Here is a 25,184-nt window from a genome sequence, read left to right on the forward strand (position 1 = left end):
CTAAGAACCAAACACTGGTAATGTGAAAGATGGGCTTCCTCCCATAAAATTCTGACAGAGGACCAATAAGAAGTGGCCCAAATGCTGTTGCCAACAGATACACGGATAGAGCCATGGTCGACTCCGTGGTTGACATATTTAGCTCGATTCCGATAGTGTTTATTGCCGGTGCCATCATCTATAACAGGTAGATCCTATATTGATATCACCTCTCGCTAGCTTGTAATTGAGATTTCCTTACTGTTGAGATCATGATCCGATTAAACCCTGCCCCAGAGAGTACTACTGTGACTCCCCACTTCAACGTGTTGGGCCAATTCAGGGGATTGTCGGGATCATCTGCACTGAACATGACGAGGAGTGTCTCATCGTCAGCAGCTTCTGCGATACCAATAATGCGGTCAGCATGACTGTGGCCTTTATCTAGGCTGCTCCGCTCCGCATCTAGACCACTTGCTATGTCCTGTTGGTTTTGCTCAATCTCCTGCTTCTTTTCGGTCTCCATGGCTGATCTGAGTGGCTCTGGAACTAAAAAAAGCTGAGAGGATGCAAAATCCACGTAATATGGGTATATACCAGTACTTAGGCACTTTAGAAACTCCGGTAGACGAGAGGGCAATGGGGAAGCTTTTCAGTTATAAATGAAAGGACAGCAGGCGAGGCAACAACAAGTAGCCATAGCATTTCCTGCCATGACCACATATCCGATTTATCCGGGTAAAGGCTAACAACTAGCCATAATAATACCCACCAGAACCAGGACATTTTGTTAGGATTCGTTGTCCTTCAAAGAACCCTTGCAAGCTAGCTTTTAGATTGATAAGATAAATTAATGCCAAGATTTCAAAGAGATAAGATTGATAAGATTGCCAAGATCTCAGCCCTTTTTTACGTAAACTAGATACTAACCTAATAGAGCTTAGGTAGCGACCTCGGGATACTGGCTCTCCGCTTCCTCAGGCGATGTGACGCCACTGCGGAAGCCCATGTGTAGAATGCACTTGCGGATGTATTAACAAAGCATAATTTGCCGGACCAGCCAGCATCCGTCACTAACATCAAAGAAAGTCACCTCCCTCCACCTTTAGCCCCATTTTCTTACAATAAATCTTCCTACACATAACGACCTCATAAGTAACCATTATGACAGCAAAGGCAGTGGCTGTTATCGCCGGCGTCGGCCCTGGGACGGTATGCCAGATGCCATTCGAAACTCATGGGCTTTTATAATGCTGATATTCCCTTCCCAGGGAGCCTCCATAGCTCGTCGCTTTTCCCAAAAGTACCCAGTGGCTCTTCTAGCCCGCAATCCAAAGAATTACGAGGGAGTTGTCGACGACATCACTAAGAGCGGCGGTAAGGCCGTAGGCATCAGTGCAGACGTATCGGACGCAGGCAGCGTCAAGCATGCATTTGCAGAGGTCGACAAGACTTTTCCAGGCAGCCTGCTTGCTGCTGCTATATACAATGTTGGCGGCGGCCTTTCCGTGAAGCCGTTTCTGGAACTGAACGAAGATGATTTCACTCAGGGATTCAAAACTAGCGGGTACTTGTTCCGTTTTATCCTTGAGCGGTGTTTATACTATAACTATTAATTGATATCCGGGACTAACTGTTTCGTATTGTCAAAAGACTGGGAGGTTTCCATTTCTCTCAGGCCGCAATACCACGACTCCAAAAGGCCACTGATTTGGAGCTTCCACCTACATTGATATTTACCGGTAACTATTTATACATAGACTCCTGAATATGATGCATTATATATTAACATTTGACAACTAGGCGCCACTGCAAGTCTCAAAGCGTCTGCAAAATTCACAGCGTTTGCATCAGGCAAGTTTGCCCTGCGAGCTGTTGCACAGTCCCTGGCCAGGGAATTTGGTCCTCAGGGCATACACGTCTGTCATGCCATCGTTGATGGAGTCATCGACATCGAACGAACAAGCCATGTCCAATTTGGCTCTCCCGATTCAAAACTGGATCCCGATGCCGTAAGTATCCTCCCATTTAATGCTAGTCTACTAATTATAGTCAATACAGTTGCGTTAATGCGTCAACCCAGATTGCGGAAACGTACTGGCATTTACATTCTCAGCCAAGAACAACATTTACCCATGAAGTAGACCTTCGTCCGTACGTAGAGAAATGGTAACTCTACCCGCAGCACGAATGATGGAAAGGGCAAGAAGCGTGTGATCCTTGATACGAAGAATGATATTTCTCACGAGCACACGAAGACAGTTAAAGCATCAGATGAGGGAACATATGAAGTGGTAGCCATAAAGGACCGCTACTGTTCGTTCTCAACACAGAATACTGATAAAGGAGGCCGCCGTGGGTTTTTTTTAAGCATGCGATTCGATCTAGAGCGTCATTGATTCATTGATTACACGGAAGGAGAAAATAATTGAATATTTATTGTAGGCGGTACTCATATTTTCCTACCGCTCGCTCCAGGTGAAAGGGATACATTTTCCTATAATATTATACACAAACTTCATCACCCTCTCTAAAAACCAACTTAATAAAATACCTATGCTTTAGAAATAATATCCCCTACTATTAGAGAGTAACATATCAACCAAGAGTTGACCTGTTATTTAATATAAAAATACCAACTAGTGTAAATGAATTAAATAAGTAAACATTACTTTACTTTTAAGATGCCCTCTTAATTACTTTTATATATAGCTGAGCTCGTAGCGCAATATATAAAGTTGATAATATTTTACATAGATCAGGCTAACTACTCTTCTAGATTATGGTGTCTTTAACTTGGAGATAAGTTTCGCACGGGTTTCCGGATCCGTTTCTTTGAGGCACTGCACGACATCAAGCCGGCCGATATAGCGTTGTGTTCTTTCATCGCCCTCTTCAAAGACCCTCTTGCTCAAGTCTACTACCTCTGTGCACAGCCGTTCGGCCTGCTCCAGCCGGCCTTGACGAATGTATGTCCCTGCCAACCTGCCCATAGCATCTATTGTATCTGGTTTCTCAAGACCGTTGACCCTCTTGCTCACGTCTACTACCTCTATGAAGACCTGTTCGGCCTGCCCCAGCCGGCCTTGACGACGGTATGTCTCTGCCAACTCAAACATATATCTCAGGGTGTCTGTGTTCTCTGGACCGTTGACTCTCTTGCTCGTCTCTACTACTTGCACCAGTATCTCTGCGGCCTCCACGAGGCGGTCTTGTTCTCGGTATATCCATGCCAGTCCGTTCCTGTGTGAGAGGGTTTTTCGGTCCTCGAGCCCCCGGGCCGCCGTGGCCAACTTCACCACCTTGCGCTGGAGTTTCACCGCCTTCTTGGGTCGCCCGTTGTAAGAATATATTGCCGCTAATCTGGCCATATCCGAAAGCGTAAGTGGGTGATCTCGGCCAAGTTCTAGCCTTTTCTGCGCTACCATCTGTAGCCAGCCACTTTCTTCTTCTGTCAGCGGCTCAGAACTTGACCGGCCTGCACCGCCCTCCTTGCTGGGCAACCCCTCGATGCCTTCCGTGCGAGACCCCATGTACATGAGAATCGTCTGGCACAATAACGTGGCTGGGTGTTTTTCGCCAAGGGCCTCTTTGCTTATGTCTATCGCAGTCGTCGACAGCGTCACCGCGTCAGCCTTATTTCCCCGTTCACCAGCATACCTCGCTGCCTGACATAGGAGTATCGCCCAACAACCCAGCTCTTTCTTACATAGAGGCCTGTGACTAACTGCCGATTTCACATGAGGGAATAGCTGTTGGCAACGGCTCCATCCCTCTTTTTCATATGATGTTGGAAATTTCAAAAAAAGCCGACAAATGAATGTTTTCCGCCAGCGCTCAAACGACTCATTACCACGGAGCCATTTCTGGGTAGCCAGCTGCACCAGCCTGTGCATGTCGAACATATGGCGCGTCCTAACAGAGATAAAACAGAAGTCTCTGAGAGTCGATACGTCGTCCTCGAACGATATATCTCTAGCGGCCGGTCCTGGCGTGCTATCGCTAGGGGAGAGGCCTATCTCGCGTTCTGTATCTGACGGGTGGAGGGCAAACTCAGGGATTCCTTGCCGATCGAAGAAGCACATGAGCGCCAATAAGTCTGCCGCCGACGGTCTTGTCCTTTGGATGTGATTAAATGACATCTTCCACGTATCGCTTATAGGGTTGACTGCATCCCTGTCACGACGATGGTCTCGTCCCTTCTCGCCGAGGAGCATCAGCTTCTCGTCAGCCCTCATTTTCCTAAAGTCATCAAGGTATTCCTGGACTGAACAGCGCGGCTCCTTATGCGAGATATAGGATGCAGCCTGGACGATTGCGAGAGGTAAGAACTCGAGTTCTGCTGCCAGTTCGGCAATCAGTTTATCGTCTGGCTTGGGTAGCTTCTTTTGGAACAGGTCAATAGCGTGTGCTTCATCCATCGGGTTAACTTTGATGATATGCTTGTTATCGACGAGAGCCGATGCTGTTTCTCTGCTTCGGCTCGTGATGAAGACCGATCCATTCTCTGTTTTAGGAATGTATTTGGTCAAGCTCTTGTTGGGTTTGCCCCCCTTGACGGACGTGTCTTCGAGAAAATCGAGGTCATCAGCATTGTCTAGGATGATAACCCATTTTCTCTTTTCATCGTCAAGCCAGCGATAAACGAGCTTCAAAATGCCTGGCTCCGGATCGTCCCGGCCAGGAATCTTTGCATGTTCGGCAATCTCCTCGAGACTTTCCCGAAAACGTGCAGAGTTACTCGCATAGATCCAAAAAACCCAAGTGTCAGGGAGCTGTAGTTGATCTCTGAGGCGGTAGGCATATTCAATAGCGAGCTGAGATTTCCTTTTCACTCAATTAGTACGTATAGTGATAGAGTCCCTTCATCTGCTTACCCGACACCCCCCATGCCGACAAGGGCAACCCAAGAACCTGGTGCTTTGACTTTCTCTTCGATTTCATCGAATATTGTCACTCGATCGACAAAGCCTTCTTTGTCACGATTAAAGGGAATTTTGCAGCTAGGTTTAGGTGATGTTTCCGGTCGTGCTAGAAGAGGGTAAATAAAATTAGCAACGCCTGACAACGGGTGGGCTAATTACATACGTTCCGGATAGTTATAGTTAGTGTTATTATTGGTAGTATTGTTGATGGTAGTGTTGTTATTGGTAGGGTTGTAATTGAGAGTACCAGAATTATTACCAAACTGTAAACCGGCGTTTCCATTCCCTGAGAAAACTGCGCTAATTGTAGGATGGGCCATGCTGAACAACGACTTCAAATGTATGAGACGAAAGCTTTGAATATAACTGTGATCTGTATTTCATGACATAGACCTGGATGCAAGACGTTACAAGAGAGGAATGCGGTGGCTGAGATGTCGGGGTTATATACCTCAGCCTTGATAAGGGGCTGCCCTCAAGACGGCGGCAAGAGTTCTCCCCTTGCTAACCCCATCTCCATTGGTTAACTAATTTTAGAAGTATCATGCAGCGCCTATTTTTTAATGTACACATGGTTATTACTATTATTATAATTGATCTTTTTTTGAAAAAACGCTGCGATTGTATTTCCACGGGAGTAAGGACGTGTATGTAACTTAAATGTATGACTTGAACTACTAAGTATATGGATCCCTTAATTAGCTACCCCAAGTAGCTATGCAAGCCAGTCTTCACTTAACGATGTACCAAGAAGTCACATTAGTCCTTCCCGAACGTCATGTTACCCATGGTGTATGTACCAGAGTTGCTTGCAAGCTGAACGCCTTTGTTGTTGGAACCGGAAAATACAGCACTTATGGCTGGCTGTGGCTGCGCGCTGTTGTTGCCGGACTTCATGAGCATGGTCTCCAGTAACTTGTCTTGCTGGGCCGCGATCTCCCTCAAAACCCGTGCTCCCGCTTCATGTACTTCGATCTCGGAGACTTCGGCTTTACAAAGCTCTTGCTGGCGTGGTTTGGCAGTAGGAAATAGGTTTATTAGGTCCTCAACATGCTTCGTGATATCTTCGATAAGCCGTCCTAACGCATTTTCCTCATACAATGCCCACTTCGTCTTCTCTTTTAGGGTCGCTTGCTTCTGGGTATCAATAGCTAACTTGCGCATAACTCTGTGGATGAATCCAAAGGTCGGTTCTAGGTCTGTTTGAGAATCGTAAGTTGCGAGGGTATCATCATCAGGACTTGCTCGCTTTTTGAATTGGGATGAACGAAACTCGGCAATTTCAAATAAGTCTAGGATTTGCCCTAGAAGCCCCTCTGCAAGTTTGACTTCTTCAGGAGACCCAGGGAAATCGGGCAGCGTTTGCTGGGGTTGTGCGACGTCTAAGCCCAGCGACCTGCCCCATCGCGATAGACGGAGTTGGGCGCAGTCTAGCCTGAGCTGGCAGGTTTGAAACTTGGAGCCGAAGCCACGACCCAGTTGGATATACTCGAAACACTGAACGGCGTTGTTGAATAACCCGGCGAGGGCAAGAACGCCAACAGCAAGGCCAGCTGGCTCCATCGTTGCTTTAGAATCAGGAGGATAGCACCAAGGGAGATGGTCGACTGGTTATTAGAATGCCAAAACAGAGGAATATCGTGAGTTGTTGGGTGAAAACGAAATAGAGCGTTGTGACCGTATCACAGATAGTGCCTACTCCTCAGTTTTTAACGACGTGCGGTTAGAATAGAGGGGTAAGCCTACTCTTCCGCAAGGCTGACAGCTGAGATCGAGCCCACATCATCGTTATGCAAAAGATGCTGGGTTGCCGTCTCATCGATCAGTAATCCAGGGAGCCAGGATGCCTCTGTGGTACCACGAATACCACCCATCTATGAAATGCATGAACGATGGTTGACAGGGACCTTTCGCCTACCAATGGGACTGTTAGGAAGCACAGAGTGCAAGGACGTGGAAGCGCCGGCCCCCCAATTCTGAAATCTTGCTCGTATTAAGTACATACGGAGCACGCCGTAGGGAGACCCTTGTCCAATGAATGTGATCATTTTTGGCGAATCTGAAGTACACTTGCATCGCAAGTAGGGGCTGGCCGCGAATTCTGCCATTCGGAAGTTGCGCGCGCGCTCTTTGCAGGCTTTATACTCTGTTTCTCTCATTGACATAAAGGCTCTTCCAAATTCTGCCCTTCCTAACTGTAAATCCGCTTCTTTGAGCAATCGCTTGCTTGTACAGAGTGCATTTCATATAAAACTCCAAACGCGTTGTGTATAAGAAAACGATGAAACGGGAGGTCTTTGGTATAGGGTTGGGCGCCTACTCTGGTACTCACCTGATGGATCCATTCTTTTTCATCAGGGACCTTAACGCTGAGGTCCCACCGTGGACCTGTCGATGGCCTTGGCATTTGGGACAGGGCGCTCTAATTATCACGTGACCTGGAGAGTTCCTAGGTTCTTCCGTTCCGTAACCTTGTCCTTCCAACCAATGAGTGTACTTCTCTGGGCTGTGCCGCAGATGGTCTGTAACAACGAGGGGTTTCTTATTAGAGAGCTCTATTTATCTATGTCTATCTTTATATAGTAGAGAATATTATAATATTATTCTATAGGTAGAAGGCTAGAAGCTAGTATAAAAGGCGCTATTTTTTGATAGATATACTTAATAATCTTAGATAGGGCTAGGTCGTCCTTTAAATAGATCTTAGACTTAGTTAATAAAGGCGTTAATCTATTTCCTAGAGTAACTACTCTGTAATATCTTCTTGTTTAACTCACTACGTGTATGTGGATACTCAACAACCTACCAACCTACGGAAACTAGAATCGAATACTTCCCATAAAATAACTAAGAACATTGAGCGCTCCTCTACGCTAAGTTGTAGCTCTAAACCATAGTGTCTACGAACCATCCATTCTCCTTGTTGTACAAATCAAACGGAGTGACTCCAGTCAGTACTGGGTACCGTGGCTGTCCATTCTCATCCGTACACTGCTTCGGACCACCAATGCAAGTGGCCAGCATCTCTCCTACCGCACGTCCCTCATACAAAGCACCGTGCAAGTATCCATAAAACTCCTGGCTTGTCGCTTCACCAGCAAAAAAGAGCCGGCCAACGTTTGCTCGGAGATTTTGGTGTGCCTGAAGACTTGTTGACGGAGGCCAGTTTGAGTAAGAACCGTAGGCCCTAGGCGTATCGAGTAAGCAAACAACCCATACTAATTAATACAAGGTTTGGCCACATACCAAGGTTCCTGGTTCCACCGTGGATACCAAATAGCAGTTGCGTCTGGAATATTCTTTCCAAACATCGTTCGAAGCACTTTCATAATCTCGGTCTTGGTCTCCTGGTCTGTTTGAGCCTCTACTTTGCGTGCCTGCTTACCCACAACCGTTCCCACAAGGATCCCGGAGCCTTGTAGAGCACCTGGGAGGTCCAGCGGCTGAAAAAGAGGGTAATAACCCCTCTCATGAGGATCCGCGTACATAAGATACTGACTGTTTGGCCAGAATGCTTTGTCGAACTGAAGGAATATCTTGGTATATGTTCCTACTTCAAAACTTGAAATGGCAGACTTTTTCCAGCTAGGAAACGGAGGATAGAATTGTACCACATCACGCTGCAACACCCCCAGAGAAAAAGTTGAAACTGCATAATCAGCTTGGATACAGCCACCGTTGTCTGTCACAACAGTTACACCATCGTCCGTGTAATTAACAAGCTTAACGACAGTATTCAGGAGCAGTCTGTGGTCATTGGGCTCAAGAAATGTGGCAGCCTCGCCCCTAATAAAAGCACCTAGTTATTGCAATTAGCCAAGTAGCCAAAAACTCAACCTGGGGGAGTAATATAAGGAGCGGAGGTTTCTTACTGTAGCCTCGTTGATCGTAGACGAAAAGATTGTCATCCGAAAAATGAGCGAAAGTAGCATTATCGGCAACGGAGGAGAATATCGCAGAATTTTCCTCCGGGCTGAAGCTGGATTCGAAGTCGCTGCTAAACCAGTCTGCAAACTGCGCATGTGCATTATTCGGGGCCGGATTCCAGCCCATAAATCGAAGAGCCGCACGAACTGTTTTGTCCTGGATGTTATTCTTTAACAACGATCCAGCATGAGCAACCACCTTGTCCATAGCAGATGCAGCATTTGCTATTATTTTGGAAAAATCATTCCTGCCGGTCTTATCATATGTCGTTTTACTATCATAGTCCGTCACCCTATGTAAAAAGGTAAGTAATCATGGCAGAATAATTTAATCACTGGTGTAAACGCACAGAGCTTGGATCTTATATTTCTTGGCCTTAACATTGCATTAGCCAGTCTGGTTCAACAATCAGCTGTCGGTTTTTGAGTTGAGCTTCCCTTACCAATGTGTATATTGGGTTTTCCGGATGACCTGATGTCCCTCCAAGCCCTTCGACCTATAATGCCATCATCATTGTTAACAACGGCTTGTTCAGGTAGAGCCTAAACGCGGCCTAAATCAAGAGCCTACCCAGTTTGCACCGGCCTCAACAGTATAGGGGGATCCATCTTTCTTTTTCCCAAACTTGACATCATGCAGACGCCCGCCGATTCTACCTTGGTATTCAACAATGACGAAATCCGTCATCGATCGGTTTGCAAGTGTTTGCTAAATTTAATCAGGATATCTTCTGTTAAATTCTCATTTTAATCCAATACATGGCATGCAAGCAAAGGCGGCCTACCGCAGCCGTAATCCCAGCAACGCCTGCACCTCTGTATTGCTAAAATGTAAGCTATATATGTAAAATAGACGAAGGGATGTCTGGAAAACATACAGTATTGCGACTTTCGTCTTTCTGCAAGCAGGCTCTTTCTGTTGAATAGCTTTTCCATGGATAGTAGATACTCCGAGAGAAGCTGTGAGAAAAAGTAAATCAAGCTTCATATTGGCTGTGTATATTCCTAGCTGATCAAGGTCCAAAAGGTAGAATCTGACCACAGAGGCGAGGTTTCAGCAGTAGACGCGGCGCTCTACGGCGTATATTTTGCAAGCTCGCCTTGGGAAAGACGAAAGAAAACCCAAGCAACCTGGGAAGACAGTCTCATTTATAAGTCATCTTGCACGAAGCCCAAATTTGGGGCTTCGAGCGGGGGTACGGACTACTTGAAGGTCTGACCAAGTAGCAATCGGCCACTTGCAAGTGAAGCAAAGTTGTAGCATATTACTGGCTACACATTGTCACCTGGGAAAGCCATATCCGCGTTACATCAGCGGTTTAGTATGAAATAACTAGTAATCTAGCTCTCTCGTCTGACAGGAACAATTTCAGGTCCAGAAACTGGGGAGCCGACCCCGGCAGTAGCTAGTTACAGGGTAGCCAGCCACTTAGCACAGACATAAACATACCCCATTACTTGAGATGACAGGACAACCTATCAATTATTAGTTATTACTGAAAAGGCGTGCAAAAGACAGCTACTTTTTTTCCTCGATGAGCAACGCAAGCAAGTGATTCACCTTAGGCGACGTCCATGTCACGCGGACAAAGCGATCGTATGGTGCTTCGGCTGCAGAGGCATCACCCCCTCCGCCTCCGGATCCCGCTGTCCAACATCGGTGCCAGCAAAGCAAAGCAAGTCGGAGTGAGCAAGTAAGCAAACTCCTTGCTTGCGAGTTAGGCGCGCGACGCGATCCCGCCAGTTCCTCTATCTCCTTGTTTGTTGGATGCTCAAAATACTGAGTCGCAACGAAAAACAAAAGAAAACAAAAAAACAAAATAAGAGTAAGGTTATTAGGTAATTATATAATTACTAATTTATTATATAAGCCGAACATATCACGTGCTTTATGTCATTACGGCAATGACTAAGCATACCAACGCCACCAAAACAACTAACAACTTGGAAATATCAACGTCGAGCATGATCAACCGAGCAACTCCGGCTGCGAACGAATTCCGCTGCTCCCTCGACCCAAAGATACCTGCCAATTCTAAATAAGATAACCGCACGGGGTGAAAGGAACCATGGTGCTGGACTCGCAGCAATCGAGCTTCTCGGATGACGCGCCACCTTCGGATAGCGATTCATACTTCTCAGGTTCGGAGTATGCAGAAGGAGGCAAGCGTTCTCGATTTGCGAAATATCCCACAAGAGTTGAATTGCCGCCGTTCAGTCTCACCAAACGGTTATTTTACTGGACGGAGAGCAACTACCAACGAAACATTAGCCGCCTAGTCGAAGATCGCCTAGAAATTGCCCGCGTGCTCCTGAATCGGTTCCCAACCCAAGAAGAGACGGATGCGTTAATTTCACAGGCTTCGTTTTCGCAGAATATGCCTAATTATGGAGGAGTTATAGGGCTGGCTGCGGGTTCGTTTATTGCAAAATCAAAAAATGCTGCAGCTGAGAGCGCGGCCAGCAAGGCGGCCAGCGAACAATTTACCCCAAATCGACCTCTCTTCAAACTGAACCCTGGTGCGCTGAAGGGCAGACTCATAAGGGCATCATTTATATTACCGATATTCGCAATTATTGGCGCCGGCCTTGGTGAAGTCATTGGTGAAGCATACAGCAAAGTCATACTAGTCACAGATTCCAGGTTAGCTCGTTTTAGAGATGACCTTTCACGTGCAGACCGGCGGGAGGTTGAAGCTCGTATTAAGCAATACCAAGCAGAGAAATTAGCAGCAGCTCATCGCCGACACAACAATGCACCTTCTGGCGGCTCCCGGCCTCAACGAGCAGAATATTATCCTGCCAATGATACCAGCCCTACAAGCAACTACGATCAGCAAGGAGTCGCTGAATCGTCATATTACCAAAGCCAGCCCGACGCACAGGCTGGATATAGCGACCAATCAGCCATGGGAGATTCGAAAATCTTAAGAGAGACCTTTCGACAACAGGGAGAAAACACAGGCTACTCGTCATCATCTTCATCCTCTGATACAAGTGATTATTCAGGGGATTGGAGACAACCACAAAGATACCCTCCCACTCGTGACACCACCACTCCTAGCACAGAGGGGAAGAGTTTCTGGGACGATGACGCAAGCCCTGTCAGCTCAGAATTCACATCTAGTTCCGCTGGCTCATCATCACCCACTGCTTCACCCTCCGGAAGTGCCTGGGCGCGTATCCGCCAGCAATCTCTAGGAGACTCTTCCGCAAACGATGGGGGTTACAACGATTCACCGTCGGGATGGTCGAGACGCTAGTAGGTCGGTAGCAAGTTGCGTCTTATTACTACCTATGGCATCACATATATGTAATATTTTGAAGAATATACCAATTCTCTGTATGTAAAACCCCGTTTGTACAATAGGCAAAATAATGGAAATTCTAGCATGGCTCTCTAGCCTAGAAGCGTGTGGAGTAAAACATCATTAAGTTCCCAGTGACGTGGTGCTAGGTCCAATTTGCTAAAGGATAACCCTAGGTAGATATATTAAATATATTGTAGTTTACTTCATTAGAGAGCTGTAGAGAGTTGGGAGTGGTTAATTATGAAGATGAGAAGGTAGTGATAGGAATAATCGTAAGAATTGGAATTGAAATAGGATATATTAGCCAAGCCAACAAACATTGCTAGGGCATCAACATAAACCAGGAAACATCGCTGAAAGGTAAACATATGATCAGATCGTAAAATAGCATTCAAAATGGTCCAAAGAGGTTGGAAAAAGAATAGAAATAACGAAAAAGGGAATTGAGCAGTAAAATGGGTATCAGCATCTAATCAAACCCACACTCGAATTCACTGGACAGCTCAAGGAGATGATGTAAGATAAAGCAGATATTAGTTAGACTACTTAGATCCTGTTCTCAATCGGTCCGTTTGTTGCTAGGCTCTCGTATGGAGAACATACATCCTGGCGGTCCGAAGCAGGGGAGCGTCCATTTCGAGGCCGACTCGAGCTTCTCATGCGGTCGGTCAGATTGCGGAACTTGAACTGCACATTGTCGTTCACGCTCCTGCCTCGTTTATGTGGGTCAGCAGATGCTCTCATATTTCCCTCTAGTTGGTGTAGCGATTGCTGATGAGCCGGCAATGAAGCTGCGCGGAAGTTGGGATTCGGGTTAGGGGGCCCAAAAAGCCCGGGACTGTGCGAATCATCGATCGCAATGTTTATCGTTCCAACACCAGAGATGAGCGAGTTTCGTCCTTCATCATGAGTTGGGCCATCATTTTGCACAGGAGCAGCTGGGGGTGGTGGCTGGCGTGATGGAGGAGCTGGCGGGGGTGGTGGAGGTGGAGGAGTAGCGGTGGCATGCAAATGCTGCAGCTCTGGAAGGAGAGGGGGCAGCGGACCAGAAGTGATGCGCGAATGCTCAGCTCGTAAGTTCTCTACTCGGGAATTCTCCAGTGTAATACCCTCGTTTGATGGCTCACGTTTATGGCCTGGGGTTCGGTTTATCCGACTACTAGGAAGCTGACGCTGGAAATGAGGATGGGTGGGTATACCGTCTTCCGCTGGAATTGGAGCAGACATGGAACGAGGGATATTGAATGACGGCCTTCTCTCATAGTTATAGAATGAATCCGGAGGCGGTACTTCAGGTACTTCGGGCGCCTCAGAATCGTTGTACCCAGTGCTGTACTTTGGATGCCTCATAGCTCTAGGAGTAGCAGGGAGTCCAATTGGCATGGTGAATGGAACACGCTCATTGAGGCTAGAAGGGGTAGGTCCTGTACTTTTAGACATAGCCCTTTGGCTAAAAGAGCTATTAGACCTACCGTGGGTTTGTGGGCCGGGTGAAGGGGAAGGACGGCCAGACAGAATTTGGTTTAGGCTTGCCTCTCCAGGAAGAGGGATGGGAGGAGCAGAGGGCCGACGAGCTAAAGATTGGCGGCGAGCCTCAAGCTCCGCGGCAGCTGATCGTTTCCTGCCATATTCATCCAGTTGATTGTCAATCTGGTTATGGCTGAACAGCTGTGGCTGGCATTGGTCGTCACTGGAGTTATATGTCGGATGGACTGGATCAGAACGATTGGTGAGTTCTCCACTAGTATCACTATCCTTTTCGGTTCCATTTCTCTGTTCCGATAAAGAGTGACGGGGGGCACTCCTACTCCGATCGTGACGGCGGTTTGCACTTCTTTCTCTGGATTTATAACGCTGTTTCCGCTCAGCATTCAATAGCCTGAACCTCCGGTCAGTATCACCACTACTTTCGGCGGGAGACATCGGGACAGGCGAAGTTGGTGACCGTAACGAATAATCGAAATCCCGGCGTCTGCTTGTGCTTCGTCCAGATACCCTGCTCCTACCCCCAGGGCTGTTGCTGCGCATCCTACTACTCTTCCTTCCGTTTCTCGACGGCGGCTGAACCCCGATATAATCTCTAGAAGAAGAGGAGTAGAGAGCAATGTCCTCTGGTGACATTGGAATAGGTGATGATGGTGACTTCTTAGCTGGCTGGATATATCTCTGCTTACTTCTTCCGCGTCCATTAGGGTCTTTTGAGCTTGCTCTTGAGCCGGACTTCTTGTGTGGTTTTTGTCTTTGCGAATGATAGCTGGCCCCATCAAGGCTGCTGATATACTTATCGAGGCTTTTCGCACTTAATGGCACACTTGCACCTGACCTTGCACTTCTCGTAGAAGTAGTTGGGCTCATCACACCATCTGCTCTCTCACCATTTCGGCGATTTGATGACGGCTGTTGATAATACGATTCCTCTGATGGCTGATCCTCAGAGGATTGATCGTCAACAGGAGGCCACTGAATCTGCAATCCATCAGGTTTCCGGGATTGTGAGCCATTGCTACTCCGTTGATTCTGTCCTAATGAATTCTCCAGCTTGTTTTCCCGGCCCGAAGAAGAACTCATAGTCCTGTCCGGCGGTACAGCCGTCATGGGTGTTTCCTTCTCCTTCATGGATTCATTTAGCGGGGTGTATCTAGCCGGGGTCAGATATTCAAGGGATTCCGTGGTGGTTGGGTTTAGATTTGACGCCGGCGGCGGTACAAGCGGCACGTCAATTACCTTTATTTCTTTGTCAGATTCAGAGGACTGGTCGACTGGAATACGGCCCCTTGGAGCTGCTACAGTTGGGGTAGGATCATTTGGTGATTCTCCGATGGACGGAAGACGTTCCCTTCCAAAGCTTGCCGGATGAGTTCGGGAGACTGGAGTGGCACCTTGGCCTCGGTGGCTGCCTGGCCGAAGGCCACTATTGAAACCTCCGGGGGAGAACATCTGGTCTCCCAATCCAGCATCAATTGGAGTGACTCCGGGCATATTTGTAGGGGTTCTATCGGCTGAGGCAAGACCAGGGAACTGGAAGGTAGAGTTGCTATTTGAACCAAACGACGTTATGAGCCTCAGCGATTGGTTCTTGAGACGAGACGTTGGAGATAAGTTATTCAAAGGCGGGCCGTTCAGTGGGGCACCTTGGTTCTTCTCTGAGGGTGGGTTGGAGCCAGAGGGATGACTAGTAGGACCTTTCCAAGATACGGGGTTTGCCGTTTCCGTGCAGGAGAAACAACGCAATGCCAGGTGCTGTTGCGAGTTTATAGCCGCATGCTCTCCCCATTTGCGGATGAGATATGATTGCCTAGACCATGCAGCTGGTGTCAATAAACAGCTTAAAAGCACAGCTTCCATGAACTGGTTTTTGGACACATATAGCTCAACGGCAAGATCCCCTTCTCCAATACCCATCAACACTGCTGCTGCTGCGTGGGTGTCGTTCGAAGCCAGGAGCTTTTTAGCAAGTGCCTGGCCAGGCTCTTTTGAGGCTTCCTTCTTCGTCAATAGACTAAGGGCCATAATCATCCAGTTGACATATGAGGAGGTTGATGCTTCAACCATGGGTGCCATTATGTCGGCCTCAGAGGTAAGTAGCCATCTTGCTAGGATTGCAGAATGCTGTGAACCATATGTATGTTGTTTGACTAATAGAAAGCGTTAGCAGGCCGCAGCAGAGAAAAAGATGGGTAATTTCTCACATTCACTCCGTATCAGGTCTTCAATGTTTCCCTCCCATCCAAATATCACAGTCAACATTTGCCTTCGTAGTTCATCCGGCCCAAGATTTGGATCATCAAATCTACGAGATGGGTTTATTGATACACTGTTTAACCGAGCACGTATGTAGGGGAACAAGTCGGTGACAGGGTCGTCCCATATTCCAGGGATAGAAACAGTGCGCAGCTTGGACAAGGTAGACTCCGTGGAGTTCATTGACATTGCATACCGTGCGGAATAGCCGGAGTGAAGTGTTTCTGCGATGGATGGCCGAGGAGACCCAAGAGAGAATGTGGTCGCTGATCCGCTATAATTCGACCCGGGAGGGCGAGGAGCATACGGCGTCCGGTTACGGGGCCGAGATCCATTCGAAATAGGTACGCTATATCCGGACCCTGGGCTCTTTGAAGCCTCTGCACGAACCAAATCAAGTTTCGACTCGACACCAGGCAAAGACCCTTGTGACGGGCGGCTTTTGTGTTTTTGTTCAGATGCTGTGTGTTTCGCTAGAGTTTCGACGGTAAGGGAGCTCTCGGCGGCTGGGACTTGTTCAACAGGTAAATCTGGTTTCTGTGGAATGTGCTGGGTATTTGCAACCATTACAGCATTTGCTACATCATATTGCTGTATAGTATGGTTCGGGCCCATTGTGAAAAGCGTAGCAGTAGGCCCATAGTTTGCTATGCCTTGGACACCTTGAATGGTCGGTATGGTTTCATAAGAGACATTTTTTGTCCTGACATCCCACGCTAGGCTCTCCCTATACAAAATGTTAGTAACTCTTAGGTTATTGCGTATAGTTTGCGGGAATTTCCTCTAACCCGTCGTTGTGCTGAACAATGCGGCCATTCTTTGACCAAGCTAACCACTTGGGGCTCGTAATATTTGATTCTGACTTCTTTAAAGCTCTGATAACTCGGGGTGACTCTGTGGATGGCTGCTTGGCTACGCTCCAGACAAATAGATCACCATCTATTGTTTGGGATGCCAGCATATCAGTTTTCTGCTTAGTTGACGAAGCATGCCATGAAAGGGAGATGACCGGTGACGGGCCCCTGGTGGTTGTGAGGGTGTGCAAAATGGTAAACGTTGGAAGAAGGGTAGCAATAAGAATGGAGCCGTTGAGATATCTATTCAATTTAAAGTCAGTACGAACATACAAGGTTTGGGAGTCAACCGTGGAAATACCCTATGGCAAAGGTGTTACAATCCATCGTTGGAGCCAATGCTGTGATTGGGTCAAATATCGTGCGGGCAGATATGTGTTCCGAGGTTGATGGCTCAAACAATATGATTTCGCCCTTGATATTTCCTGCAACTCGCTCATTAGCCCTGAACAACGACTACCCTCAAACTCAAGGAGGAAACATAACTAACCAAATGCAACATGGCCATTCCGTAACCAAGTAGCAACCCTGATCGGCTCAAATGAGACAAACCGAGTAATTTCTTGACCGGTGAAGAGATCCCATATTATCGCAGTATGGCCAATGTCGTAACTAACCACCAAACGGCCGGCCCCTCGTTCACTAACATTATCAACTGCTATTATCTGGACATCATCCCGATGGCGATGAAACCTCCGGTCCACGGCCAAGCTGTCATGATGTAAGGCGATGACGGTCGGCCCTTGTGAGAATAGGAACAATGATGCGGTAGCGGCGCAAGGGCTGAGATCATTATTTAGCTCGATGGGAGGGCTTGCCAGTAGGGCACCGGAAGCCGAGCGCGAGCCCGAAGATGTTGACACCCGAACTCCATAGTGCTCGGAAGACATCTTTACGGGCGAGGAATCGGTTGGAGGTATTAATTAAGAGGTCTGCGCATGGGATTAGCTGGTAAAGAAGAGCAAGACGAAGAGAGATGAAAACGGCGACAGCGAGGGGAGAGACCAGGAGAATGCTTATTTTAATGTGGAAGAAGGGCGCTTGGAGACTGACGGACTTGCGGAGGCGCCTTCAGCGCCTTAACCCTGCATGAACAATAGTAAAAGACACAGCGGCTAAACCCTTTCACAGCGGTTATGAAACAGACTGCGAGAGTTATTATTTGAAGATGGGATAAAACTGAAAGGTCGAAAATAAGGTCGTAAAATGAAATAGGCGCCGCGGGGCAGAAAGTAGGCGCTTGGAATCAAACGGGAAAGTCAACGTAAAAAGAGTGATATGCACTTGAGACGAAGATCTACCAGGCTAAATGCTCAATAAACGGGTGCCGTCGAAGGTTCAAGGTGAGTGAAAGTGTGAGAGAAGAGACTCTTTTAGGGAGAGGCTTCTGTCACCAACATCGGTTATTTGAAGATGGAGAGGAAAGGGATGCGAGAAAAAGGGACCTCTGAAGGGGTTAGTTGATGGAGGAGAGAAACGCTTGCCAGAAAGAGAACATCGATGACCCCCAGAACCTTAACGAAAATGAGTAAATATAGGTGATGGTCCAACCGGGCAAGGAGGTCAGGCCTCGCAGCTCCTATTTGTGCTTGGTATCGTGTTGACCTGACCTTATATGGAGACGGCTGGCACGAATGGGGTGGACGGGGGCTAAGACCTAGTTGCTGCCGGGGGCGAGCAGTTTTCCCTTCGAGCTTGCTGTGCTTTCAAGCAGGGTGGCTGGTTAATCAAGGGTAGAGCTTGCTTGTGGGCACCAATAAGCGCCGGCATGGGTCTACTTTTCAAGGAACCAATTAGTAGGGAAGAGTGCAGGCTGACCATATAGGGAGCCGTCTGAGGTTGGAGTCCAGAGTTATGAAACCACTTGGGCTTCTCGAAGGGCTGTGGATGAACTTTTCTTCGCCAGTAAACGCAGCTTATCCATCGGTGGAGCAGTAACTGCTTGTACTCCTTTGGCCGTTGACTTTCTCGTTGTTGACAGGCAAATCCTTGTGCAAAAGACAGCATGTAATAGTTAATAATATGTATGTATGCCAGGCTCTCTGTCAACCTCGAGATAAGGACTGCCGGATGGATAAGAATGCAGGTAACCGTGCGGGAAGATAGGAAGGAAAAAGCAAGTAGAGTCGATCTCTGTCAGTGTACGCGCCTACTTCATGCAAAATGCGAAAGCGAAATGGCGCCGTTAGTGACGATAATAGCTAGCATTGCAAGCGATATGCTCGTACATTATGGTAGGCGGTCCTCGCCTGATCTCGAGAGAGACTCTCGCGGTGCATCCAGGCTCGACATCCTGTCCTCTTCGACAGTGGCCTGCAGGCATGAGACGCCTCGTCAGGGCTTCAATACTTTCCAGCTAGGGAGGAGCGTGGGGCTAGAGGTGATGAAAGTAGCCAAGATACAAGGATCACAGTTAGTGTCCGTCACTCTCAGGTTCTCCTGCAACGGGATTGGCTCAAGAGATGGCAGAGAGTTCTTCACGCTGCAGCCCGCATCACAGCAACAACCCAATCACATCCTGATTGAACGTGATAGCCTGGGTCCACACAGTATCGCATGCGTTGCGTGAGCGCTCGCTGGTGCTCAAGAGCGACCCTTCTTGCCCCCAAGGCGAACAACGCCATCCAGAGGGCCAGCGCGTAACGAGAGGGACCGGGGAAACGAAGCAGTCGTGTCGTTCTCGAGATTTAAGCCCATCAATCCGCCCCGTGCGTGACGTGTAGTTAGTTGACTAGTTAGTTAGGCTTAGCTAACCAGCATCGCCCAAGGATGTCTTGGATCGTTGATGCTGTGCAGATGGGGGTTAAGGCTTCGCTCGCTAGCCACACTGCGACCTCGCGGCCTCTGACGAGGATGACCAGATCCTAACATTAGGATGGACGTACAATAGACGTTTGGTGCCTGAATGGCCAAGAGACCTATTATGAAGGAACAAATAGTCTCCGAGTCGTACGAAAGGCGTAGCTTTCTCGTTGTCTACCCATGCAGGCTGCGGACTGATTGGCCAAGTTTTACTCCGTACTGCACAGAAGGAAAAAATCCAACTTTTCACCAGCAACAGCCAAATATTCCACCTTTCCCCTTCATAAGAGGGATGATAATCTCAGCCGGTTTCTGGCACAGCTGCTTGTGACCATTTGAAGGACGACCAAGGAGGGCTCAGGGAAGCCGAATCCTTGCTTGAAACCGCATATATTATATACAGCATGAATAATTATGCCGACCCTTGAGGCCGCTGCGCCACGGATGCCTGGATACCCAGCTTGTTAGCTTTATGGTATATTTTTAGCCCTTAGCCGCGATATCAAATGTCTTGAAATACCCTTTCAAATAGACCTGAGGCGGGGTCTTGACGCTTGTAAACACGGCTGGCCTTGCGGTGCAGTTTGAGCCGCAGCACCGTCCAGGTAGCATCAGGTCGGTGGCGAAAAAGGTATCTGGACAAACAAACGGCGATGGCTTTGTTAAGGCAGTGATGAAACGTACTGTACGTTGACTAGCATGCCAGTTAATTAGTTAACTAATTTGCGATGCAGGATCTCTGTCCCTGGAGGGATTGACTCACCCTGCATGCTGCTAGCTACTCGGCCCCCAAACTGCATAGCAATAATGCGAGGAGACAAACGCATTACTGAGCATCTGTCAGTTGCAGTCTCTGTGCGCAGGACTCTCATCTCCCTGCCGTCTTCTTGTCATTCAGATACCCCTTGTTCTCCGCGTGTTGACAAATGCGGCACTGGAGATCACCATGCCGCGTTTGAAAAGCAAAGCTCAGGTCACCAAAGGACAGATTGCCATATCGGCTATAGAAGAATACCAGGTGAAGTATCAGTCGTCACGCTGATGAAGGAGATGAAGACGGTGAAACAGAAGATGAAGAATGGCCAAAGAAGGACGTTGAAGTTGAGTTGCCTGAGTTTTCCGGTTCTGTGGTTCGGTGTGGGACCCAAGAAGGGAGCTCGACTTTCTTCCCGTGCCGCAACCACAGTTCAGGCGTCGCCCTTTTACCCCTTTTTTCCATGAGGCGCGGTTGGTATAACTGGTTACCCCAGACAAAGGCGAAAAAAAGACCCAAGTTCCTGGGGACATCCTGCGGAGTCATCTTGCTGGCGGACCTCGTCAACAGAAACTCGATATACTGTTATCAGCTAAACATCTATTAACAAACATGCACGTTTTGTATCTGTTACAAACTTTAGCTGAGAGTTTCTTCATCCATGGATGCGATATTCAAGTTCCAGTCACCTTAACGTCATCCTGCTCTAACCCTTCTGTTCTTCTCCATGGAAACTGAGGAGGGTTTACAACGCATGTGCCGCAGCATTCGCTCCTTCGTTATTTCTACTCGAAGAATCCTTCCATCCAGTCAGCCAGCCAGCAAGCATATATGCACCGTAAGTCCGCCATATCCACAGCCAGTTATCCTGATGGTTATTATCCCTTTGCCGCCTGCCTAACACAAGCCAGTTAGATATCAGAACAGGCATGTATATATACTATACGTGAATATGAGGATTGGCAACCGCTGACAGAGGATGATACACGCTGACAACAAGCAGGATAAGCTGATTACATCACATCTGCTACCTCAGTCAAGGAATTTAACACTTACTCGCCCGAAAAAATGTACAAAACGCGCCCAGAAGTGGTAAAAGGGAACAGAGGGGAGAATAACGATATCCCTCTTCCTGCTCACATTTAATTTTCAGGCCCCGTTAGGGAAAAGCAGGAAAAAGGGACGAATTTTTTCTCTTGTTAGTCCTGTACTATTCAAAAATTCAAAAATGGAGATATAGTACCAACCAAGGTGGGGAGTCTTTGGAGAGTGGTCTATGAAATGGCCGTCTGCGCAGCATGGCAAGGGAAGGCAGCATGAAGAGCATCTTGGACACGACCACTATATCTGTCACATGTATACATGTAAGGCTACGCAGTCTGCTCTTGACCTCCAACAGGAAGCGGTACCTTTATTTATTTAAAATATCCCATTATTACTCCTTCCATGGACGGGAGCAGCATCTGGGTAGACTACTCTGCTCGCTATCTTTACCAGTGAGTTCACGGCAAGCATGCAGCCTGAGATACAATACAAGAAAATACCCTTGAAGAGCGCCATCTACATGATACCGTCATATTTGCAGACGAAAAGACACCACAGCCAGTCAACCTGCATCATGCACCCCCAGATTCTGCCCTACTGACGACGGGAACGAAGGACGCAGGGGCCCACGGGTGTCCAGAGGGAAGGGACCGCTGATGCACGGCCATATTCAAATATCAGCCGCACGTGGCATGATCTTGAGATCGGGTCAATCGACGCAGACATCTGGGGTGCCAATGGAGTGCTGGGAGTTATGTTATGTATGGTTATGCAGCATAAATCTATAAATATAGATGATGCTCGGCCAGACCAGACCAGACCAGACATGAGACAGACAGTCAGCCTCTTGTTTCAAACGGAGATACTTATTCCTGCCTCGCGTGTAAGATTACATCCGTTCGTTACATACATACGTACTCCGTACATTAACAGAAGGAAGAGGACAGATACCCCTGAGAGCGAGCGAGACAGCTAGCCGAGCAACGTTGCATTAGGGGGGGGTGGAAGCTGCTTCGTCTAACCTCAGACTTCAAAGGCCGTCCGTCGGCAGGGCCCAAACAGGTTACGTCTCGGCTGAATGGACCCTGAACAGGCTGCACAACGATCAACGAACTCCTCCAACGCCTCCCCACACGTGGCAAGGGTATGCAGCAGGGAAACAAATTGGAAGGAAGCACGAAAGAACAAAAAAGGAAGACGGTAGAAGGCGACGAGACGAGCGCTGCCAGCCTTATCCGGCCAACCGAGGCCAGACAAGACGAGACTCGACTTCGTAGCCAGTGGCCGGGCCCCAGCTAGCTTACTCTTCCTACCTGCCTCCTACCAATTCAAGCTAGAACACCTCGGAAACTCCCATGAGCTTGCTCGTACCCCGTATATCCGTGAAGAAGAATAAGAAGAACAAGAGAAGAATAAGAGAAGGATAAGAAGCAGGGCCATGCTCGGAGCAAGCGAACTGGTGATCTTAGGGTGCCTACGGACACGCTAATATTACATATTAACGAACTCCCGAGCTATTAAAACTACCTACCCGGCTAGCTCCTTCGTGAACGGCTAGGGGGTGCAGGATGGCAATCTCCCGTCCAAACCGCGCAGAAACGGCGGATAGAAGTTTAATCACCGCTGGGCGTTTCACATCCTCTCCAGAACACGAACACGGAGATGGTAGAAGGACGAAGCGAAGGACGAAAAGCACGAGAAAGACGAGATTAGTTGCCGACGTGTCTCTATTCCTGCTTCCTTCCCTACGTAAGTAATAATACTCGGTGTAAATTAGCTAACGATAACAGCTCCATCAACGTAGCACTTCACCGTCGCAGCCGCGGTCCATCCATATAGTACATATCAAGGACTCACCGTACTCAGGTCCATCGCCATCGCCGTCGCCGTCGCCTTCACCTTCGCCATCGATGCCATCCAAAAAAGAAGCCGATCCCGTCCTTCCAAGTCTGGCTTCGACTCCGGCCACTTAACCTCGTTACGCCCTCTGAACGACAACTCCGAACCACCGGACTTATGCATGAGGATATCATAGCGAACCCTGTTATTACTCTAACTTGTCGGTGTCGGGTGTCGGTGTGTGTCCCCGTCTCAGCCCTGAACGGTGTGCGTTTTGCAAAAATCAGCCCAATACGATCTTATACACCGTTGTTACCTCACTCCCTTGTAATGCTCTGGCAGCCCACTGGCTTCATCTCCATCAATCTCCAGTTTCGTCGTTAGTTACATCCCTATACACACAAGAATAAGGGTGTCTGACAGGGCTGGCCTGCATGGGGGCACATCTCCAACTCCAGTTCCATCGCCGTCCCTCCCTCCACCGACCCATGCTAGTCATCTCCCACGCGCAAGGAAAGTATCCGTGGTTAAGTAGTTAAGTAATGACCGAGGGTGTATGACAGGTGTCACATCGGCGCAGCCTGACATCACCAGCCTCATCCCATGCCGCTGCTACATACATACACAGTACCTACTTTCCCCGGGCCGGAGTAGGCTAGAAAACTGCATCCAATCTATGGCTGCTCCGAACATACACACGGAGTACAGATGCCTCGCATCAACTCCGGCCTCCATCGTAGAGTCGGTCAGCGATACTAATAACAATAACGATAACAATAATTACCTACTCCGTAACTACTACTGTACACTCGCATGTCGACAGAGCGACGCATGCCGCCCGCCCGCCCGCCCGTCGCCGCCGCCGCCGTCGTCCGCCAGCCGACAACCCTGCTAGTTCGCTCAGTGGTTCAACGCTTCAAGATACGCGCACTTCTCTCACCGATCTCATGCGAGTTTCACCGATGTTTGGGGATCAGAGCAGAGTCAAGAAAAGAAAGTCAAAAGAGGTCAAGACTTCTTCACCGATTAAGTGTCATGCATCCTTTACGATCTCGTTAATTATTAATCTTAAGGTATCCTCATGCATGCATGTGTGTGTATGTGTGTATGTGTGTATGGAGTCGGGTAAGGTAAGGTAACTTCCATCCTCACCGCTGTCCGGAAGATCCGACCCATGGTGCAACCCTGGCCATGCGCTCCTCTTCGCTTCAGCGAGGCTTACCTCACACAGTCAACTCCGGAGATGCATGGAGAAACAAAGGAAGAAAAGCTGAAGAAAGGAAGAAGAGAAGAAGCAGCAGGTTTGTGTGAATGACTTTGTTTGAATTACTAATAGCTAAAAGGGTGCTAAACTAAGTGGCTTGCTAACTATGACTGTTGCTGATGATGATGATGATGATATCGCTCTCAAACGCTCAAGGGTATATATATAGACTGAGTAGGAAAGACATGGCTGCGACAAAGGAAAGCGACAAAGGAAACAACTAAAACATTAAAAAGGGCTTATAAAATAGGGCTTAAAGCAAAAAAATCCGGGTATCTCGTATGAAGCAGAAGTAGAAGCAAAGTAGAAGAAGAAAAACAGGCTTTGGGTATCAAGAAGAAGAAAAAGGCCAAAAGGGATAAACAAGGCTGAGGGCGGAAGGGGAAGGCGGTGAAGGGGTGACTAAGCAAGAAGATCCCGTGACCTGGACCACGTGCGCTCAGCAGGCGACGAGAGAAGCGGCAGAAGAGAGTTGATGACATAAGCAAGTCAGCCTCGGGGGAAGATGGTGACGGTTGGCCCTTGCTGGTTCGCCAGGGCTATTTTTAACGCGGCTGACGGGAGGCAGGACGCTGCGGTGCTGGATGACGGAGGCTGATGAGGGATCCGATGACGATGACTCGAAGGGCCATTTGGGTTGTAGCCTTTTGGCGTCTTTCCTGAGTTCGCTGTTGTTGCTGAGAAGGGTGACAGTTGACGGTGTCATCATGATCGGGCCTCGTCGGGTGAAGGGTGAAGCGGTGAA

The 25,184-nt window shown here is 48.2% G+C and overlaps 9 protein-coding genes across 9 annotated transcripts; 4 read left to right on the forward strand and 5 right to left on the reverse strand.

Annotated features, from left to right (window-relative positions):
* Positions 1–1,143: 1,143 nt before the first annotated feature.
* MGYG_00102 (oxidoreductase) lies at positions 1,144–2,152 on the forward strand (the record flags this gene model as incomplete). Its single annotated transcript, XM_003175962.1, has 5 exons — positions 1,144–1,191; positions 1,251–1,546; positions 1,633–1,721; positions 1,783–1,991; positions 2,063–2,152. The coding sequence occupies 5 exons, from the start codon at positions 1,144–1,146 to the stop codon at positions 2,150–2,152; spliced, it is 732 nt and encodes a 243-aa protein (XP_003176010.1).
* A 607-nt stretch (positions 2,153–2,759) lies between these two features.
* Positions 2,760–5,224, reverse strand: MGYG_00103 (hypothetical protein; the record flags this gene model as incomplete). Its single annotated transcript, XM_003175963.1, has 3 exons — positions 2,760–4,806; positions 4,857–5,010; positions 5,068–5,224. 3 exons carry the CDS (start codon positions 5,222–5,224, stop codon positions 2,760–2,762), a joined length of 2,358 nt encoding a protein of 785 aa, XP_003176011.1.
* A 439-nt stretch (positions 5,225–5,663) lies between these two features.
* MGYG_00104 (hypothetical protein) lies at positions 5,664–6,467 on the reverse strand (the record flags this gene model as incomplete). Its single annotated transcript, XM_003175964.1, has 1 exon — positions 5,664–6,467. The coding sequence occupies one exon, from the start codon at positions 6,465–6,467 to the stop codon at positions 5,664–5,666; it is 804 nt and encodes a 267-aa protein (XP_003176012.1).
* Positions 6,468–7,790: 1,323 nt separating this feature from the next.
* Positions 7,791–9,818, reverse strand: MGYG_00105 (polyamine oxidase; the record flags this gene model as incomplete). The annotated part of the gene is made up of 8 exons (XM_003175965.1): positions 7,791–8,091; positions 8,151–8,703; positions 8,777–9,123; positions 9,181–9,206; positions 9,274–9,327; positions 9,402–9,539; positions 9,616–9,646; positions 9,709–9,818. 8 exons carry the CDS (start codon positions 9,816–9,818, stop codon positions 7,791–7,793), a joined length of 1,560 nt encoding a protein of 519 aa, XP_003176013.1.
* A 1,081-nt stretch (positions 9,819–10,899) lies between these two features.
* On the forward strand, positions 10,900–12,093 carry MGYG_00106 (hypothetical protein; the record flags this gene model as incomplete). The annotated part of the gene is made up of 1 exon (XM_003175966.1): positions 10,900–12,093. One exon carries the CDS (start codon positions 10,900–10,902, stop codon positions 12,091–12,093), a length of 1,194 nt encoding a protein of 397 aa, XP_003176014.1.
* Positions 12,094–12,687: 594 nt separating this feature from the next.
* Positions 12,688–17,626, reverse strand: MGYG_00107 (WD domain-containing protein; the record flags this gene model as incomplete). The annotated part of the gene is made up of 5 exons (XM_003175967.1): positions 12,688–15,776; positions 15,831–16,609; positions 16,671–16,979; positions 17,038–17,161; positions 17,227–17,626. The coding sequence occupies 5 exons, from the start codon at positions 17,624–17,626 to the stop codon at positions 12,688–12,690; spliced, it is 4,701 nt and encodes a 1,566-aa protein (XP_003176015.1).
* A 1,286-nt stretch (positions 17,627–18,912) lies between these two features.
* MGYG_00108 (hypothetical protein) lies at positions 18,913–19,305 on the forward strand (the record flags this gene model as incomplete). Its single annotated transcript, XM_003175968.1, has 1 exon — positions 18,913–19,305. One exon carries the CDS (start codon positions 18,913–18,915, stop codon positions 19,303–19,305), a length of 393 nt encoding a protein of 130 aa, XP_003176016.1.
* A 716-nt stretch (positions 19,306–20,021) lies between these two features.
* MGYG_00109 (hypothetical protein) lies at positions 20,022–20,365 on the reverse strand (the record flags this gene model as incomplete). Its single annotated transcript, XM_003175969.1, has 2 exons — positions 20,022–20,221; positions 20,302–20,365. The coding sequence occupies 2 exons, from the start codon at positions 20,363–20,365 to the stop codon at positions 20,022–20,024; spliced, it is 264 nt and encodes an 87-aa protein (XP_003176017.1).
* Positions 20,366–21,590: 1,225 nt separating this feature from the next.
* On the forward strand, positions 21,591–22,613 carry MGYG_08881 (hypothetical protein; the record flags this gene model as incomplete). The annotated part of the gene is made up of 3 exons (XM_003175970.1): positions 21,591–21,788; positions 21,959–22,233; positions 22,373–22,613. The coding sequence occupies 3 exons, from the start codon at positions 21,591–21,593 to the stop codon at positions 22,611–22,613; spliced, it is 714 nt and encodes a 237-aa protein (XP_003176018.1).
* Positions 22,614–25,184: the final 2,571 nt, after the last annotated feature.

This window comes from Nannizzia gypsea, genomic scaffold (genome assembly GCF_000150975.2).
Source record: "Nannizzia gypsea CBS 118893 supercont1.1 genomic scaffold, whole genome shotgun sequence".
Taxonomy (NCBI): domain Eukaryota; kingdom Fungi; phylum Ascomycota; class Eurotiomycetes; order Onygenales; family Arthrodermataceae; genus Nannizzia; species Nannizzia gypsea.